General features: G+C 56.0%; 1 protein-coding gene and 1 long non-coding RNA gene across 3 annotated transcripts; both read left to right on the top strand.

The window, feature by feature from the left end:
• The first annotated feature begins 472 nt into the window (after positions 1–472).
• On the top strand, positions 473–18505 carry LOC308057346. The gene is made up of 2 exons (XR_013925232.1): positions 473–880; positions 18377–18505. It is a non-coding gene; the product is annotated as an uncharacterized lncRNA (long non-coding RNA).
• LOC308057353 (fas-binding factor 1 homolog) lies at positions 2069–17998 on the top strand. 2 transcript variants are annotated; one of them, XM_080411472.1, is made up of 30 exons: positions 2069–2198; positions 2539–2566; positions 3272–3313; positions 3637–3727; positions 4183–4243; positions 4775–4825; positions 5040–5184; positions 5721–5801; positions 6572–6691; positions 7548–7701; positions 7930–8063; positions 8506–8608; positions 8749–9144; positions 9798–9875; positions 10172–10266; positions 10979–11037; positions 11813–11857; positions 11949–12083; positions 12286–12386; positions 12806–13012; positions 13547–13654; positions 13962–14101; positions 14391–14509; positions 14639–14761; positions 15118–15303; positions 16066–16242; positions 16410–16547; positions 16649–16781; positions 17141–17259; positions 17815–17998. In XM_080411472.1, the coding sequence occupies exons 1-30, from the start codon at positions 2196–2198 to the stop codon at positions 17896–17898; spliced, it is 3456 nt and encodes a 1151-aa protein (XP_080267598.1). In that variant the 5' UTR covers positions 2069–2195; the 3' UTR covers positions 17899–17998. The 2 variants fall into 2 exon arrangements, with proteins under 2 accessions (XP_080267598.1, XP_080267597.1); XM_080411471.1 differs by lacking the exons at positions 2069–2198; positions 2539–2566; positions 3272–3313; ... (2 more) ...; positions 4775–4825; positions 5040–5184 and having other exon boundaries at positions 5339–5801; positions 8752–9144.
• Positions 18506–19310: the final 805 nt, after the last annotated feature.

The raw sequence follows: 19310 nt of genomic DNA, 5'->3' as shown, positions 1-19310 counted from the left end.
CCATAAGTTCTTGACGTGAGACAACAGAAAAACGCACCCTCTGCCTAAACAGCAACAGGAAAAAAAAAAAAATATATATAAAATTTTGATCTTCTTTCTAATGAACCATATAGGTTAAACGTTTTGAGAACACTCACCTTACAGAATGTTCAGAGGGCGAAATGTCCACTCTAGACCCTTCTTCTCTGGCAGGTGACGTGGTGGTCTGGTGGTAAGAAAACCTTACATTGAAAACAGGGACCTGTCATTTGGCCATAGTGCCATAAATGTTACCATTAACAGACTTACCGGAGTGGTAAGCTCGGGAAATGGGTTTGGGACTTCATCTGGGCACGCAGTAGCCATTGTTGATCACGCGAATGGTCCGTGTATACCTTTGAACATGCGCATGCGCGATTTTAAAGCCCCACAGAATGTGTTGGAAAAATCTGGAAAGACCGCGCATGCGAAATCCCTATAGTTTTTAAGTTTTGGTTTTGTATGTTATTATTATATGTATTACCCAACTATGCCTATTGTAATTGTGACGTATTACCTTGTGAGTGTTATGATAAATGTTGGGATTGTGGAAAAAGGTTTACTTGCAGTGCCGAGAATGAAAGTAGCGTCTAATAAACAATAGGATAAAAAGAAAAAGGGGGGATTGTGAGAAACTATGGACTAGGGTATTGTTTATTAAGATTTATGTTAAGCTCAATGTAAAGTTTAGGCAACAAAATATATGAAAACGCTTATGCAAACAGCTACCAGACACTGCTTGTGAAAGATAAGATAACCGCCAGATGTCCAGGAACCGACAGAAACAAGACAGACAACCCCACATAAGGATATATGAGTGAAGGGTCAATACCTCCACTACTTCATGAACACGGGTAAAGATGTATAAAAAGGGACTGTTTGAACTGCTCAGGGCGGCAGTTGGTGGAGCGCAGACTCCCCTGCCGTCCAGCGCTGTCTTTGCTCATATTCTACTTGCTATAATTAATAAAATTTTAATTGGATTATGATCCGTTGTGGTCTCAATTTATAACAACGGGGGGGCTGCCGGGGTCTCCTGCGCCCAGCCTGCTGTGCTCCACAGGGGGCTGGGCGCTGGGTGCCCCATGGCGGGGCTGGGGGCTGTAATCCCCCGGTGCCTGGCCTGGGGCTGGCTCCTTGTGCTCCCGCTGCTGCCCGGGGGTCTCGAAAGGAGGGCTGGCGTTGCTCCTTGTTGGCGCCAATTAACAACAATTAAACACCAGGCCAGGGCGTTAAAGCCCCGCTTTGTGCCAGGGCACGTGCTGGGGGTGGCCGGGGGCACCGCAGCCGCTCTCAGCCCCTCGTGCGGGGGGTGCAGCGCTGGGGGCACCCCCAGCTCCGGGGGCCCGGCGGGGACTACACATCCCATCGTCCCGCGGGGGGGAGGGGCCGGGCCGGGCCGTGCCGTGCCGGGTGAGCCGCGGCCTTCCGGGGCCGGGTGTCCGGCGTGCTACCGGTGCGGGCTGGGGGGCTGCGGGCTCGGGGGGCTGGGGGTGAGGGGGCTGCGGGTTCGGGGGGCTGCGGGCTCGGCCCTGGGGGGCTGCGGGCTCGGGGTCTGGCGGGCGCTGGCGCGGGGCGCCGGGGTCAGGGGGCAGCGGGCGCCATGGCAACGGGATGCGCAGAGGCGGAGCCGGGGGGCGGTTGAGCGGTAAGTGGGGGGCTCCGCGCCTCCGGGCCGCGCACCCCTCGCCTCCAGCAGCGCTTTGCTTGTCCCAGGTCCCCGCGGGTGCCCCGGACCCAAGGGGGGGGGGGTGGGGGGGTTTCCCTCCCTCTGCCCCTGGCTGCTCCGCAGGCTCTGGGCTAAGCGGGACCCCCCGGGCTGTGCTGGGGTCGGGGGCGGCCGGAACCTTCACCCTCCCTGGTTCCCTGGGGGGGGTGTGATGTCCCCCCCGGGCTGCAGGAGCACGAAGCCGGTTTGGGGAGCGGGGGGGGGGTGTTTTTCAGACTCAAATGGAGCCTTGTTGAGAGGGGCTCGGGGGGTGGGCGCGGCGCGGAGCCAGCCTGGCAGGCTGCAGCCCCCCGAGCCGGAGAGGGACATCTCTGTGGGAGAGGTGCCTCCGGCCGTGGTGGCACATCGGGGAACCCTCCTCTCCCTTCAGGCAGTAGGTTGGTGTGGATGTGACCAGTGGTGCCGGGTCCCCCTGCAACGTGGAAGAAGAATCCGTAAACGGACGCTGATGGTGAGCGTGGCCCTGCGGTGCGGGGCTGAGGCGGGGCTGGGAAATCCGGATCTGATGCTCTGGCAGCTCTGCCTGGAGGCAGAAGTGGTCCCAAGGGCTGGAGGGTCCTGCCCAGCTGGCAGTCGGGAGGGGCTGTGCTCACCCGTGTCTCTGAAGTTGGAAATACCTTTGTAGTTCTGCATTTCACGTGTCATTTCCCAAACAGCACGGGCAGGAGGAGGGCCTCGCTGCTGTTTATGGGATGCTCTGGAGAAACCTGCCTCTGGCTTTAGTGTGTTTTGAGAAAGTCCAGGACAGACTTGCTTCATTTACTAATGAGGGAATTTTTCTTTCTCCCCAGGCTACAAAACCCAAGAAAAGTTTAAGAGGTACGTACATATGCTGCAGGCTTTCCTTTTGCTGTCCGTAGGTGCTTCGATCTGCTGGGAATGCCTGGGGCAGGGGGGGGGGGACACACTCTCAGGTGGCAGTCCTGGCTACTGAAATGTTTCATGATCCTTGTCTGAAAGCTGCAGATGGTTGAGTGCATCATCATGTCGTTCCTGAACCAGAAATTTTCACCTGCCTCTCACATCAAGCGGATTTGTTTATTGAGGTCCCACATTCCTTTCTTGTGGGCTTTCCCAAATTCAGGGGAGAATATAAGCATTTGTTTCAGTTCTTCCCATCACCTTATCCCTGTTTGGAGGGATACTGTTTGGAGGCCTCTTGCAGCCCCTGATACTGAAGCAGTGCTTTTGGGGTTGCCCAGGGACTCGAGATCCTGCGGGGTGAGAGCTCACAGGTTAAGTGCTGCTTGTGGCCAGTGACTAACTGAATACAAAGCAGCTGGTTCATTTGATAAAGATACCCCATTTCTGGCTAAGTGAAGCTAAATTTTTTATCCACAAAATACTGATCAGGTCCTGGCAGTTCTCTCTAGACTGACAAGGAAGGCCTGACGCTGATGATGCTTAAGACCAAAACTTTATTCTAGCAGATTTCCAAAGAGCAAGCCATACTGAAACTGGGAGCTTTCCTATGCCTGCTTGGTGAGCTCACCTGCCTCAACAGCTTAATTTGTCTCATTTCAGGCTCCATCGATGATGTGCTTGGTGACCTCCTGGGCTATGATGGTAAAACGAACCTTCTTCTCAGCTGAAAGGGCAGCGTCCTTCTATTCTTACTCCCCTCCTGGGAGCAGGAGGTGCTGGTGCAACAGCCATTGATCTGCAAGGGGGCTCCAGCTGTGAGGAGGGGATGGAGCAGGGAGCAGGGCTTCTCGGAGTCAGAGGCCATTGAATAGGCTGGACATCAGCTTTTGGGGAGGCAAAGTGAAGTTCACCTCTGATTAAAAGCCTCTGTGGCCCCGGGGTAGACAGCAGATCCCCCTTTGGAGTGCCTAGGTCAGGAATATGCCCGTGTCCATCATCCTCATCTCTCCCTGTCTTGTTTCCAGATGAAACCTCTGTTAAATCTGCCAAAGCTTCCCAGCCGGCTGTGGGCAGCAGTAGGAGAGCCCAGGACACTGGCTTGCAGGCCAGAAAGAAGTGAGTGCCTTTCAGACACAGCCTCTCCTGTGAGAGATCTCACTTGAAGATCTCTTTGTCCTCCCCAAATCCTTCTGATCTGCCCCATCCTTGGCTTTTCCACCTCCCTCCCTGCCCCAACAGTGATTGCCTGGGAAGGCGAGTTATCTTCTGCGATGCCTTTGGGAACTGGGAGCCCAGAGCCCGAAGCTTTCCAGCAAGAGTTGGGTGTCCCCCAGCCTTGTACATCTTCTGTAAATCTGCTTTGTAACAGTTGCTTAAATAGAGCAGTCCCAGCACTGCCGTCCTTTATCCCAGTGCTATTTTAGCCTCATTTTCTGCGTTGTACGATGCGGCTGGTGTGGCAGCCCTGTGTGGTCTCCTCTGCCTCCCGCTGCCTGGCCTGGCTTGGCTGTCCCTGGACACACTGGCCGAGCTCACGTGTGGTGCTGCTAACCCCCGGGCTTGTGTCATAGGTCCATTTTAGAAGATGATTTCTTCGACAGACTCCCTGCGAAGGACATAAATTCTGCAGAGGTGAGTCCAAGGTTCAGGAAAGAGCCTGGGAGTCCCGAGGGCTGGGGCTGAGCCGGGCCAAGGTTGCGGCGGTATCACCCCGGCCAGGTCAGCAGTGGCGTGCCAGCGATGAGCTGTGATGTCTGGCTGAAGAGGTAACCCCTCTCCAGCATCCCAGTGGGGTGGGGAAGACAGGACAGGGCGGGGGTGGTGGTGGAAGAAGGGCTTCCTGGTGCCTTGGGTGAGATGGAGCAAAGCTGGGGGGCACGTGCTGCTGCAGCCCAGCCTTCCTGCGTGCACTTTGGGTAAAGTGTTGTAGGAAGGACCTTCACCCAGAGCAACGGCCTTGGGTTTTCCTGATGCTTCTCCTAGAGGCAGCAGGATCTCAGCAAAGGAATTGGGGCACAGGGGGTTTCCAGAGAGGAGGACACCAGGAGGAGTTGGGCATGTATTCTTCTATCTCATAAAACGGATATCAAGGGATATGGGGTAAGGGGTGAGGAGTTTCCAAAAATCTCTTCCCCTCTGATGTCTCCCCTCCCTGGCATGCAGGGATCCAGTGTCTCCGACACAGACCCACAAGCTGTGCTGCAGACCCTGAAGGCAAGTCCTTAAATCCCCTCCATCTCCATCCATCCCCTCCATCTCCATCCATCCCCTCCATCTCCATCCATCCCCTCCATCTCCATCCATCCCCTCCATCTCCATCCATCCCCTCCATCTCCGCCCCAGCGCGCTGCCATGGCCTCCAGCACCAGCCTCCGAAGGGAGAAGCAGCTCTCACCCTGCTCCCCATCCTTGTCCTCTTGCTTTCCAGGATATGGACGACATGGAAGCTGATCTCCTGGGAATCCCGAAACCCAGTTCTGGGCCAGGGAAGGCAACTGTGAAAGGTCCTGGGAAATGTGACTTCTTGGGAGGAGGAGTAAAAAACACAGGGAAGCTGATAGCTCCTGAGGAAGGTAAAAAGGAGATTCTGCTATTCTTTTCACACCCTGATTGTAAACGAGCAGGGATATTTTCCTATCCTTATCTGGGATACGGAGCAAAAAGTGGATTTGTTCCCTAAAATGCTTTTCCTGGTTGCTTTTTGCAGGAGTGTTATTCTGGCCATGTGTTATCCCTTAGGAGATCCCTGGACGTCACTCACACCAGCAGCCGCTGCCACCTCCCACCAAACACCACTCGGCTGTTCCCTGGGGCGGTGCAAAGTGTTTCTGGTGGGGAGCCCCCTGCTCTGGGGGCAAGGAGAGCCAGAGGAGCTGCATTTCAGATCTGCCAGCCCCTAAAGTGCCCTGATCTTCCCCTGGCCCTTTTCTCCTCTGCTTGCAAGGAGACCCCTCCGGAGAGATGTGCACCTGGCAGGGCTGTGGGGGGGTCTGTCCATCACAGCGGGTGCTTTTAGGGGGCTGCCACCCAAAAAGCGACCCTTAGCTAGGGTGGGACTGGGGCATTTCTGCAGTACCTTGTCTCTGAGAGCCGTGGCCTCTCTTTCTAGGAGAGAAAGTGCCTGCGATGGAAAAGAAGGCGCTCTCATCCCCTGCCGCTCCCCGACACAACAAGAAATTTAACTTTGAAGGTGGGATCTCACTTCACGCGGCTGCGGGGGGGCGCTGGGGGCTCTGCCCGTGCTCTTTGCCTCCTCGGTTAGCTGGAGGCTTGACTGGTTAATAAGATACGGAGTCCTTCACCCCTATGATGCTAGTGCAAATGTAATCCTTCAGAGGTGACCAAAGGGAAAAAAACCTCTGCATTCGAGGCCCTCCCCAGGACAGGACTGGGGGGTGATTCCTGGGGGCATTTGCATTTTTATATGTGCTTTGGTTTTTAATGATTGTAACACTTGGGAGCCCCTGTGTCAGGGGGGGTTCTGTCCAGCTTCTGAACAGGGGAGTGGTTTCCTGGCACAGCTGAAATCTGGTTCTCAAAGCCTGTGCTTTAACAAAGATCAGGATCTGTTAAAATCTGTTAAAAAAAAAACAAAACCAAAAACCCTAATGGGCTTTAGGTGATTTAGGTGGCCTTTCTCCCCTTTTTCTTTGCCTAAGCTGTGTTCAGGCATTAAAGCACCCAAATTTTTGAGTTATTTTCTTCCGGGAGGATGAAAACGTGGAAAAACTGAACGGAAATCTAAGTCTTTGAGTGTTTGAAGTTCAGGGAGACTCAAGGGTATCCCAGGTCCCTGCAGGACCCGCGCTCATGGCTTTGGGCAGATACACTCTGCTGTCCCCACGTGCACGTTGTGGGGAACAGTGGCTGGCGTAGTGCAGAGCTCTTCTTCTAAATAACGTTGCGTTTGTTTGTTTGTTTTGTTATTCTCTTTTCCTGTACCTGCTGGGTAATTCCCAGATTTAGATGATCCTTTGGCAGGACTTTTGTCTGATGAGGAGCAGGATGCTCCCAAGAAACCAGCTCCAACAGGCGCTAAAAGCAGCTCTGAGGAAAAACCAGAACAGAGCAAAGAGAAAGGTAAGTGGGGTTGCTCAGTGCATCCTCTTTGTATTACATAAATCAGATGCATGGATTAGTCTGTGTGAGATCCAAAATGATTACATTGAAAGCCACCTAGTCCTACCTCTTATTAGCCAGTAACGTAATTTATAGAGCAGCTTGGTAACGGGGTTAATTGTGCCACAGCTCACCAAGTGCTTGATACTTGCAGTGCGCCGCAGATTATGGAGCTGAGCTTTCCTTTCCAGGAATGGAGGCTCTGATCTTACCTTTGACCTCATCCAGCCCGTTCTGCACGCATTGCCAAATGAGAACAAATTTTCTGGGTCAGGATTTGCGTGTCTGAGAGCAGCACCAGTCCGTGCCACACCACAACTGGGGCACCTCTGGGTGGGATCCAGCTGTGGCTGTGTTACAGGCACTTGTCCCTCTTGTTCCTGCAGCAGGGATGCTAATGGGTCTGAGGGTCCCCTAAAATCACCTTTCACCCTGATAAATCTACTCTGGATGCAAGTAGCAGCTGGTGGGTTAGGGCAAGGTCTAAGGTGTGTTGGTAGAGAGGGACTTTAGGCAAAAGGGGACAGGAATTATCTGACTGGAAACTTTCAAAGCTAAAGAAGCTCCTGGCGTTATCCAGAGCTGGAAACCCCAGTGTCAGTGGCACCCAGCAGTGTCCCAGCAGTGGATGCATGGCTGCAGACCAGGCAGTAGTGCATTGCCGCTGTGTTACTTGCTGTGAGATCTGTTCGCTGATCTTAAAAATTACTTTTTAAATGGTCCTGAGAGATAAGAGCAGGCAGGGATGCTTTGATCTCCTGTTTAAAAAAAAAAAAAGCCCTGATCAAACCTTTACCATGTGTGATCCCATCCACAGAGCCACCTCCACCCCAGACGCCCCTGCACACCGTGGCCCCGGTCCAGAGGAGGGCTGAGCTCACTTTTGAAGATACTGATGACGACCTGATGCATGCGCTGGGACTTGGCAGTGGCTCAAAAGGAGCTGAGAAGCAGGGAAAGAAGGCAGAAAAGTAAGGGCAATGAAGAGGCAGTGAGAGTAAAGCAGGGGATGGCTTGTGCGTTGGGATGGTGCCAGCATGCTGGGGGGGGGGGATGCTGGAGCTTCTGCCTGTGGGTCCCAGAAAGGGGCAAGAGCAGCCTCGTTTCACAGAGAAGAGCCAGAGCACCCTGGCAAGGCTGTGTGACAAGAAACAGCCCTGCCTCCCAGGGAAACCTATCTGCCACTGTGTCACCAACAGAGAGGTGCTCCGGCCAGCCCGCTCCAAGCTGGATGAGTTGCTGGGACGAAATTCCGTGGCCAAAATCCTGGAACAGCCAGGCACAGGAGAGCGCAGAGAGTTCAAACTGGATAAGAAGTACCAAAAGCAGCCAGGTGAGCATGGCCAGGGATGCTGGGAAGGTCTGCAGAGGTGATGGCGTTGGCTTGGGAGGGCGAGATTGATTTCTAATGTCCTTGAAGGGGAAATACCCTTTCTGTAGTGGTCAGCAGGGTGGCTAATGGGCTCCCAGTCAGCTCTGGGGCAAAGGTGACTGATGCAAAAGTGTTGTACCCTGCCTTCGAGGCAGCCTGGGGGCATTTGCACAGCAGCTGTAACTCAGTTGCCTTTGGACATGGACTGATTCTCAGCAAAGCAACTTTTCCCAGCCACGTGGAGGAGACACGTTGCTTGCAGGTTTCCAGGGAAGATGTTTCCAGCTGTGTCTTCCCAGAGGCAGCAATCGCAGTGGGAATTGCAGGGGAGGAGGAGGAGGGCTGGTGTCTTTGCAAACAGCCGCTCCTCTAGGCGCTGACTCAAAGCTGCTTGTCTGAACAGAGAAGGAAGACGGCTGGGACAAGGAGGATTTTGTCTTTGGAGCGTACCAGCCGACGGTGGCCTCCATGCCCAAGGGCCAGCCGGCGAGGAGGCAGCCTGTGAGGTATTGTGCTCTGCGTGTGGAGCTCCAGCCAGCAGCCACGCTGCCCCCGCGGCAGAGCGGGCAGGGTCCCCGGGCAGGGTCCCCGGGCAGGGTCCCCGGGGTCCTCTCACAGGCACGTATGTGACTGCTTCTCCTTGCAGCAGGTTTCCAGCCGAGAACAGCAGCGAACCAAAACCAGAACCCCACTCCAAATCTCCTCCTTCAGCCAGGCACAGCCCTGTGCGGAGCAGCCGGACTCGAGGTGACTGGCTGGGCTTGAAAGATGAGGATTTTATGGATGCGAAGCCAACATCTGCAGCAAAAGCCAATCCTGCAGTGAGCTACCCCAGCCCTGGCACAGCCCAGCAGCCCGGCCCCACCAGCCAGCTCCCGGCTGCAGAGGCAGCGCTGGCTAAACCTGACCCGCTGGAGGAAGACAACTGGCTGAGCGCTGCCTTGTCTCGCAAGAAAGCCCAAGCACAGGCGAAGGCTCAGGAGCAAAGTGCCAAGCCCTTGGAGTCCCCAGAAGGAGGGCTGGATCCCCACGCTCCTGTCAGGTAAAAGCACAGCTGGTGGCCACAGGGCTCCCATCATGCAGCTGCTCCAACAGGACGTCTCAGAAATCCTCTGCTCGGATTTAAGAAATCCATTTTAAGTGCTCTCTTGCCTCGGGTTGGGTTAATAACGCAGAGGTTTCTCCCACTGGTGCAGCCTGCAGGGCCATCGCACCTCTGGGCTCTCCTTCTAGTCATGGCTGAGATTGCACGTGCTGCCCCAGGTCCTGTGGGATTGTCCTGGATCAGCATACCCCCACGAGCTCCACGCATGCTCCTCATTCCTGCCTTCTTTCCCCTTCGTTCCTCCTAGTTCCAGGAAAACCACCTCCTCCAGCTGAGTTGGCACAGACAGGTTCAGGCTTGTGCCATTGGGATGGGACTCAGAAGTGAATTGCAGAGAAGCAGCCGCGTGTGTCGTGGGCAGGGGCATGTTGCCCAGGGGAAGGGGGTGGATGCAGCAAGGAGGAACTGGTGTTCCTCCAGAGATGGAGGTTCTGAGGTGTCTTTGCTCCCTCTGAAGCCAACAGGTTGAATCCTGCCGCAGCTGAGTGGGATAGGTTTTCACCTGCAAGGCAGGAACTGGTGTTGAGGGAAAGGATCTTGTCTTTCCTTGCCTCCTGGGCTCTCCCCCATGGGATGTTTTTTGCTTGCAGCCAGCCAGCCAGCCCCACAGGAGCACCGCAGCAGGCAGCTGTCCCGCAGGACCAGGCAGCGAGTGCAGATGGCTCCAGGTGAGGCCTCCTTCACCTTTCAGACACCTCCACAAGGGAGAATTCCTGTGGGAAGCGGCTGCATGTGTAGGTGGGGGAGCGGGGAGGGCTGGTAGCCAGCCGTGACCACTTTGGTCTGGGACCTGTGTAACCGGGAAGGAAGGCAGCGCTGAAGGATCGTCGGGCCCTTGCCTGTTCGATCGCAGTGCGACAGCCAAGCTTTAAACTTGCAAAAATGCCAAGCGGGATAATGTCTGCGTGCCTCTCCCTGCGCTGTGACACTGCTGTGCGTCACTTGTGTCTCTGTGCCCATGCAGGCAGCCGGTCCCCTGGCTCAGCACCACGAAACAAGCCTCGGTTCAACCATCGGATCCTGCGAAGGGGCATCCCTCCAGAAATGCCGGTGCCTTGGGTGCGTTTCCTGTGGTTGTACGGTTCGGGCAGCAGAGATTTGTACAGTTTGGTATGCGGAGAAGGGTCTCCCTGCCCTGAAAAAAAAACAAAACCAACCCCCCAAAAAAAGGCAGGAACCACAGCACTTCCCTTGGCCACATGAATGCTGCCCAGGCTTTGACCAGCCATTGTCGGAGCAGGTTGCTGAGCTGCAGGATCCCACCATCCCCATGTCAGCTGGTGTGCTGGGGCACACTGAGCTCCGCAGTGCTGCCTTTGGGGTTTCGGAAGGCTGTGAGGGACTCGCTTTGCTGGAGCAATGGGTGTGCATAAGTTCACGCTGCCCCATCTGTCTTCCCTTTGCTGCCCCCACACTTGTCCCACCAGTGCTATGTGCTGGAAAGACCCCCTTCTGCTCTGGGCTGTGGCTGTGCGCCGGTTCAGAGGCCGCTGAAAGTGGCTTAGGGGACCCAGTCTCCTCCCTAGGTGATGGAGATGGAGGAGGAGCTGTGCTTTGTCCCTTGATTTACTCTGCAGAGCAGAGTCCCACCGTTGTGTGTGGAGTGGGGATGCAGACACGGACAAGCCTGTCTGACCCTCTGCCCTCATTGCCAGCTCCCAGAGCGGAGCGCGACCCTCATCGCTGTGCCCAGGAGACCCAGGCCCTCATCCTGCTGGGAGGGGATGGTTCCCATTGCTATATTCAAATCATGGACTTGTCCAATTTTCAGCCTCTACAGGCTCATTCCCAGGAAAGCAGGAGGCACCAGGCCCTGCCCCGCTCACTCAGGTAGGTGTGCTGGGTCCGTGCCCCGAGCGGTGCAGGATCAGGGCAGCGATCGCGAGCCCTCCGCTGCCGACTCGCCGCCATCCCGCTCTGTCCGTGCTCCCTCGGCCTGAGGAAGGATGTGCCCCACTTTGCATCTCTGGGAAGCCGTGTCCATGGAGGCAAAGAGTTTGGAGCTCCCCGAGGTGCCACAAGTTGCGTTTATCAGGCCAAAGCATGGGTGCTATGGATGCTTTGTAAATCATGTGTGTTTATAGCCCTGCATGGCCTGAGCAGCATTTACACAGTTCCCCAGGCATATATACATATTATATTAACTAGACAACAGAGGCTCCAGGTGATAAAGGACTTTTTCTTCAGTTGATTTTCCCCAGTATAGTGTTGAAGATGCTCTGAGATTATTTCTAGACAACTGAAGGAGAATTGAAGCCTTTCACAGAGAAGGCAGCTCTTGCTTGGTCTTTGAAGCCTCTCCTTCTCATCCAGCTGGGCTCCTCGCCCTGCCCTGGTGGTGGGACACATGTTGTCTCCCAGAGGGCTTGTGGTCTCAGCCTTGATTCTGCCCCCAGAGAAGGAAGAGCGCAGCATGCTTGTGTCTGGGGTGGGGGCTGCCGAGTGTCACCTGGGGAGAAGGGACCCACGCCAGCACGGGGATTGGGCTGGGGAGAGGGTGGGGGTGGTACTGCAGTAGGCTGGAGATGGATCGCCGTTTCCAGGCTAGGAGGAGATGTTCTCCCCAGGGCTTTACCTCCCTGAGAGCATCCCTGTGTCTCCGCAGGTTCCTGCACCCAGGGCACATGTCCAGGCTGCCCCGCAGCTGCAGGTAAGGCAGGTGCCTTCTTTTGGAGGCTGATGGCCGCACCACAAAGCCACTGATCCTGAAGGGCCTCGATCTTCTCTCTCCATCCTTGTAGGCAGAGTTCTCAGCCCCGGGCTTGCAGCATGAGACGAGGCAGGGGGCTCCCGCAGCCCAGCTTCATGAGGATGCATCAGGCTGCCAGGCAGCGCTGCTGAGCACCCAGGCCCGTGTGGCAGAGCTGGAGAGCCAGGTGAGCCCCATTGCCTGCTGAATGGGGGACCACGGGTGACCCAGAGGGAGGAGAAGGAGCCATATCCTGTCCCAATAGCATCAGGGTGACAGGGGAGAGAGGTGAAACCTCCCTGTCCAGAGACGCCTATGGCCACCAAGTGCTGCTGTGGGAGTTCTGTCCCCAGGGCAGCACAAGGACTTTCTCTCCGGGTGCCTGGCAGGTCCGAATGCTGGAGCTGGAGCGGACACAGCACAAACTGTTGCTGGAAAATCTCCAGCAGCGGCACCAGGAGGAACTGAATCTCCTTGAGAGCACCCACAGGTACCAGCCTCTCACCTGTGCTTCCCTCCTCGCCTACAGCTCTGTCTCTCCTGGGGTGGGAGTGCTGGGATGCTTCCCAAATCCGCCCCTGGGGCAGGTGGGCGCAGAGCCATGTCGATGTAGACATGGTGGGGGCAGAGAGCAGCCCCACAGGTGAGCCAACATGGGAGTCCACTCTCACCACCACTGTCCCTTGGGTGACAAGGAGGAGGGGCTGGTCCCATTGCCAGCGCACCCCCAACCAGGCAGCACAGTGGGCAGTAGCAGGAGGGTTCAAGGCTCAGGTCTGCATGTTTCGCCATGCACACAGCAACACTGATCTGCTCGCAAACCCCTGTGTGCGCTCTGCGGGGGCGGGGGGAGTGCTGGGTATTGCTGTGGAAGCAACACTTCTTCCTGGCTGTGACCTCTCGGGGCAGGAACCAGGTGAAGGTGGTGGAGGACACCTACGGGCAGCGGGAGGAGAGGCTGCGGCTGGAGAAGGAGCAGCTGATGGCTCAGCTCCTGCTGCAGAGCCAGGATGCGGAGCGGGCACGGGCAGAGCTGCTGGCGCAGCACCAGCAGCGCCTGGCCACGCTGGAGCAGCAGAACAAGCTGGAGATGGAGCGTCTGCAAGAGCTGCAGAGGTGAGAGTGGCACGAGTGGCACACACGTGTGGCTGGTACCCACAGTCTCAGCGAAGGAACCAGGGAGTGGTTTGGGGACATGGTGAAAGGAGAAACCAGACTCCAGAAGCACTGGGTTGTGGGCAGCTTGGTGCCTTTTGGAACGGGGATTTGCTTTGTAGGTGGACACAGGGAGATCTGACTGGAGACGTGGTTTCAGAGTGAATGCATTGTATTTTGAAAGATGCTGAACCCAATGTTTTATCTTCCCCCAAATCTCTTTTATTCAGGTCAGTGAGTTCAGTGAGTCACTGATGTCCACATAGTTTGGGTCAATGACAAATCAGTTTTTGGTAGAGGAGCTCATAACCCCAAAATTGGGCCCATCCCAAATGTGGATGCCTGTCGGTGGAATGCCCCAGGACAGACCCCCATGCCAGCTCAGCTCCTGGCACCTGATTCTCAGCCCCACAACCAAGCCTCTCCCACAATGCCTATCATGGGGAGCACTGGTTTGTGCCAGCCTGTGGCAGGCTCCTTCCCCGTGTCCCGCAGGGTGTCTGTCCAGGAGATGCGCAAAGACCACGAAGAGCAGCTCCAGCGGCTGAAGCGGCTGAAAGACCAGGAGATCGATGCAGTGACCAGCGCCACATCGTACACCAGGTACTGACAGTTGTGTTCCCACATTGGTCCCTGGCCACAGCATTCCCTGTCCTACACGAACCAGGCTTGGACCATGGCAACAGGGGCCATCCCCTCTCCCACCCCCTGCCTGCGGGGATGCTGAGCTGTGTAATACCCGTCAGTGCCCCCCGGAAGCAGGAGCTGCATCTTCCTACTGCTCTGCTGTGACCCAGAGAGGTTCAGGGCAGGGCTGCCTGGCCTTTGGGCCACCAAATATCCCCCTCTCCATTGCGGTGAGATGAAGTGTGTCCCACAGGGGTGACCCTCCCCTCACTTCTCTCTGCAGGTCTCTGAATGGCATCATCGAGCGGATGGAGAAGTTCTCCAGCAACTTGCATGACCTCTCGCGAAAGGTGGAGGCCACACACCACACCACCTCCCAGGAGCTGGCCATGGGGGTACGGCAGCGGGACGAGCAGCTCAAGGGTATGTCTGCTGTTCCTCTGTGCCGGAACGGCTGCGGGGTCTCCACCGGAGCTGGGGGTACCCAGAAAACAAGGAGAAGTTGCTCTGAGTCAGCCAGAGGCTGGGAGCTGAGGCTGGCAAAGCCTTGCCTGCCTTGGTCACTGGACATCTCGGGGTCTTCCCTTTACAAAGCAGTGTCCTGGGGATGTGCCAGGGGTGATGAGCACAAACACACACAGTTTTTCTGTGAACATGGTGTGGATAGAAGGGAAGAACTTCCCGCCTCATGCTGCTCGTGCCTCTCCCCAAGTGCTCCAGGACAGGCTATCGCAGCAGCAGAGGGACATGGAGGAGGAGCGGAGCCGACTCCAGGAGGTGATCGCTAAAATGGAGGCCAGGCTGAGTGAGCAGACTCGGCTGCTGGAGCAGGTGAGCCCACACTGTGTCCTCTGCCCGGGTCGGCCCTCCTGTCTGGGTATGGGGTATGTGTCTCACCAACTGGAGGTTCCTGGCCTGGAGGTTGTGAATAGCATCTGTCACCTCTGTGTCTGAACGCAGGAGCGATGGAGGGCAACGGCAGAGCAATCCAAAGTGGAATTACTGCAGCACTCACTGGAGGAGCAGCGGCGAGTCATGACCCAGCAGCTGTCCATGGAGCGAGCAGAGCTGGAGAGGGCGAAGGTGAGGTGGGGCAGACATCTCCAGGGCTGCACTGCATTGTGTGGTGGAGGCAAGAGCTGGGTGCTGGGCTGCAGCATCCTTCTGCAGCTCTCTGCCTCCTCAGCCTCACACAGGGGGAATCGCAGTCAGGCCAGCCCTCTGGCTCACGGATGCAGGAGGCCGCGGTGTGTGCGCATGGCACGTGCTGGTTCTTGAGGAACACGGGACCAGAGCTCACGGTGACAGGGTTCACACCAGGCACCGTGGGCTTGAACCAGCCCCTAGATGTTGCACGGCAGAGATGGGTTAAAGGAGAAAAATCCTGTGGCGAATGGGACTTAGTGCTTCTTCTCTCCCTCTCTGGCAACGCTCCCCAGAGTGCTCTGCTGGAAGAGCAGAAGTCCGTGATGCAGAAGTGCTCGCAGGAGCAACGGAAGCTGGCAGCCGAGTGGGCTGAATTTCACACCCAGCAGCAGCTGAGGAAGGAGCAGATGGAGCGCAACATGGACCGAGCCCTGAAGATGGACTCACAGAGAGAGGGCACCATCATGAGCCTGGCCAAGGTACCACAGTAGAGCCCCTCTCCATGGCCTCCAGCACCACCTGGCAGCTCACGGATGGGTCCTGCCCACCGGGGAGATGTTCAGCCCTGCCTTCAGGTGTTTAAAACAAGTTTTAAGAGACATCACTGCGGTGGTGAGAATCGGGCTGTTCCAGGAGCAGCCTCCACCAGCCTGTTTTAGATGTTGACTGAAGCATCAGTCACCTCTGTCTCTCCCCTTTGCCTGTGAGGAGTTTGGGCAGCCAGACCAGGCACAGCCGCCTCCATTGTAAGTCTGGTGAGAGGAAACCCCCATGGTGGGTTAAACAGAACCTCCCCATGCCATGGGGACATGTTTGGAGCCAGTTCTCCCCCCTGGAGCTGTCCAGAGGAGATGTGTGGCACAGACTGTGGCAGGGCTGCATTTCTGAGGGCTACCAGGGTGGAAAATAACCATTCAGGCTGGGTGTTTCCACTGCTGACAAACTGCCAAGCCTTGAGCATGTTTTAGAGTGTGTAGCGTGGGTGAGGGGCTCCGTCCTTTCTGGGGAAGGAGTGTGTGTGTGTGTGTGTGTGCCTGTACAATCCCAGCTCTGCCAACCCTGGTGCCCAAGGGTGGGTGGATGAGAGCATTGGTTGGGTACCTGGTGGTGTTGCTCTGCACCCCAAACTGGCAAACACAAGAAGGAAAACAGGGGCAGATCTCTCCCATCACTTGGGGGGACATGAGATAGTGTCCAGGATAGGGCAGGTAGTGCATTGATTTTCCCCATGCCCATCCTAGGAGCAGGCAGAGCTGAAGATCTGGAGCCATGAGCTGAAAACCAGGGAGGAGCAGCTGGTGAGGGACAGGGAGCTGCTGGACAAGTCCTGGCAGGAGCTGAGGCTGGAGAAGGAGAAGGTGGACAGGGCCACACTGCGCATCCAGCAGCGGGAGGAGCAGATTAAAAGCACGACCAAGGTAAGTGAAGCATCTGCGCTGCAATTCACAGCTGGGGTTTCACATCCCTCCTTGAGTGCTGAATCCCAGCGCTGTCCTGGGAGGGGAACAGGGGGTGCACAAAGGAGCCCTGCCCCAGGGCAGCGAGGGTCCCTGTCCCCAGCCTCCTCAGCTGCTCTGCCTTGCAGCTCTCATCCCAGAAGTACAAGGAAGGGGAGCAAGCCCTGCAAGAGGCGTGCAGGATAGAGTCCGAGCACCAGAGGAGGCTGCAGGTCATGGAGCAGCAGCTGGAGCAGCTGAAGCAGCAGGAACAGCGTCTTCACGAGGCAAAGACTCCCTTGCCTTTCCTTCTTGGCCTGGGGCCACTGTGCCAAGGGCCTGAACCTTTGCCAACAGTTTCTCTCTCTTTCTCCCGGGGATGGGGCAGGAGCGGCTGAGCATGGCTCGCCAGAGGAGACAGCTCGAACAGATACGTGAGGAACTGCCCACCAACTCTGCGATGCTGCTGAACACAAACCAGGGCCTCAGTGCCCCTAGGAGAGGCCTCTCCAGCACACCGTGTAAGGCTTCCTGCACGCTGCTGGGGGAGGGGGGGGACGGGACATGCTGGGGGCCAGTTGCACTTGTATTCCACTTCTCAGGAGGCTTGGGATGTTCCTGGGGGCTCATCACACACTCAGATGTGAGTTGGCCTCCTCACATCCTCTGAAGGAGCTCAGCAGAGACCTCTGAGCCAGGGCAGTGCCAGGAGGGGGCAGAGGGGGCAGGAAGGGAGAGGCAGGTGGATTAAAGGCCGTTTGCAGTGGGAGGTTGGGGAGGACCCTGCTGCAGGGACATGCAGGCAGCAAAAAAAGGGACACTTGTCCGTCTGCTGTTCCTCTAACGGCAGCGGTACCACACGGTTGGGCTCTTGTTCCAGGTTTTCCACTTCCCACCAGCGCGCTCCCTTGGCATAGCCCAGGCGGTAGCAGGGACACTGGGGCTGGCCCCACCGAGCTCTACGCCACATTGTTGCTGCTGAAGCACAGGGCCCAGCAGGTGAGGTGGTGGGAAACCAGGGCTGGAAAGGGCTTCAGACCAGCTGGGTGGGAGCAGGGCTGGGTGAAGCCTGGGTTGAGCCTGACGGCCACAGGGTGGGTGTGAGATCGTTGCTGGGCTGGGTGGGCTCGCAGAAGCCGTGGGCACCTAGAAGAGTGATACCAGCAGCAAGGGTTGGTGCGTCCTCACGGCTTGTTTCAGGCTGGTTGATAACATCCTTGGCTTGATGGCGTTGCCCCATCCCTGGGTGGCAGAAGCCAGCTCTGCTGGGCTCTGGCTTCATGATGTCCCCATCCTCAGCCCCCTCCTTCCCTGCTGGGTCCTTCCCCAGGCAGGGATGCTCTTTGAGCCTTCCTCTGTGGGCCTCACTCGGTGTGAGGTTATGGGCTCTGTGGGGAGCCCATACACCCCGGGGGCTACCACAGATGGGTACCTGCCCGCTGCTCGCCGCACGGAGGAGGGTTTGGGATACTCCCATCACTCGTGAGCAGCACCCTGGCCTGTGACCCCATTTCTGTGGCACTCTGATATCCGTGCCATCTATCCCTCTCTTAGGACCATGATTTCTTAGAGAAGGAGCAGTTCTTCCTGGACACCCTGAAGAAAGCAACCTACAACACTTCATCTCTGTCAGGCTGAGGAGGTGGCATCCCCACGCACCCCAAGGGATGGCTGTGCCTGTCCCCGCAGGAGGCTGCTGTGGAGGAAAACAAACAATAAATAATCCCAGTTCTCTGCTGAGGAAGTGTCCTCTTTAAAAGCAACCTCGGAGTGTTCAGAGTGTGAAATCCATCCCTGGGCTGGGAAGTCTGGCCTCCATCCCTCAGGGCCAGTGTCCCTGGCCACCTGGCAGGCACTGCTGGGAGGCAGTGGCCACCGTGGGTGTGAGAAACTATGGACTAGGGTATTGTTTATTAAGATTTATGTTAAGCTCAATGTAAAGTTTAGGCAACAAAATATATGAAAACGCTTATGCAAACAGCTACCAGACACTGCTTGTGAAAGATAAAATAACCGCCAGATGTTCAGGAACCGACAGAAACAAGACAGACAACCCCACATAAGGATATATGAGTGAAGGGTCAATACCTCCACTACTTCATGAACACGGGTAAAGATGTATAAAAAGGGACTGTTTGAACTGCTCAGCACGGCAGTTGGTGGAGCGCAGACTCCCCTGCTGTCCAGCACTGTCTTTGCTCATATTCTACTTGCTATAATTAATAAAATTTTAATTGGATTATGATCCGTTGTGGTCTCAATTTATAACAATTTCTGGTGCCGTGACTCGGATAAGGAACAGTGGGCTTTGGTCCTCCGGGGAGGCGCCCCGCGACATTTCGCGGCCCCGCGACCAACAGCTTACTCCAACCTTACCGACGAACCTAAATTCTAGAATAATGAGCAAAGGAGAAACCGGTAAAATCCCATAAAAATTCTGTGCACGGGAGTCCGGACGAAGACGCAGGACGCGTAAGTATATTGCGAAGTTGTTCGCGGGTTTGCCGTTCGGGCGGGATTGGGTTTCCTGGAATATAACGAATGAGAGGTTCGATATACTGAACCAAGCGAGTGCGGACTCTTAAGTACTGCGTTTCCCATCTCCCGCGAGGGACTGGGCCAGGAACAAGGGGAGCGAGTGAGTGTATGTTTGTGGATATTCCAGAAGATGGGGGCGAAGGGCAGCAAGCCTTCGACTCCCATGGGAAGGGTACCCACTGTACCTAAGAATACCCCTCTGGCATATATCTTAGACAATTGGAGATATTTCCCTGGAACCCTAGGGAAAGATAAGCAGAAAGTGATAGAACATTGTACTAAGATATGGGGAGGGAAGAAGATTTCTAAAAATGTCTTTTGGCCAGTCTATGGGTCAGAAGAAGATTGGGTAAGACAGCAATTAAACCTCTGGGTTAATAATAAAAAAAAACCCTTAACCCGGAGGAGAGTCAATATGCGGAGGTGTGGCTAAAAAACCGGGAGCTAGACTTTACCCGCTGAATGAAATAAAAAAACTAAACAAAAGAAAAAGAAGGGAGAGTTAGATGAAA

Source organism: Falco punctatus (assembly GCF_963210335.1).
Source record: "Falco punctatus genome assembly, contig: scaffold_42, whole genome shotgun sequence".
In the NCBI taxonomy this organism is placed as follows: domain Eukaryota; kingdom Metazoa; phylum Chordata; class Aves; order Falconiformes; family Falconidae; genus Falco; species Falco punctatus.
This window is presented reverse-complemented; position numbering and strand designations above follow the sequence as displayed.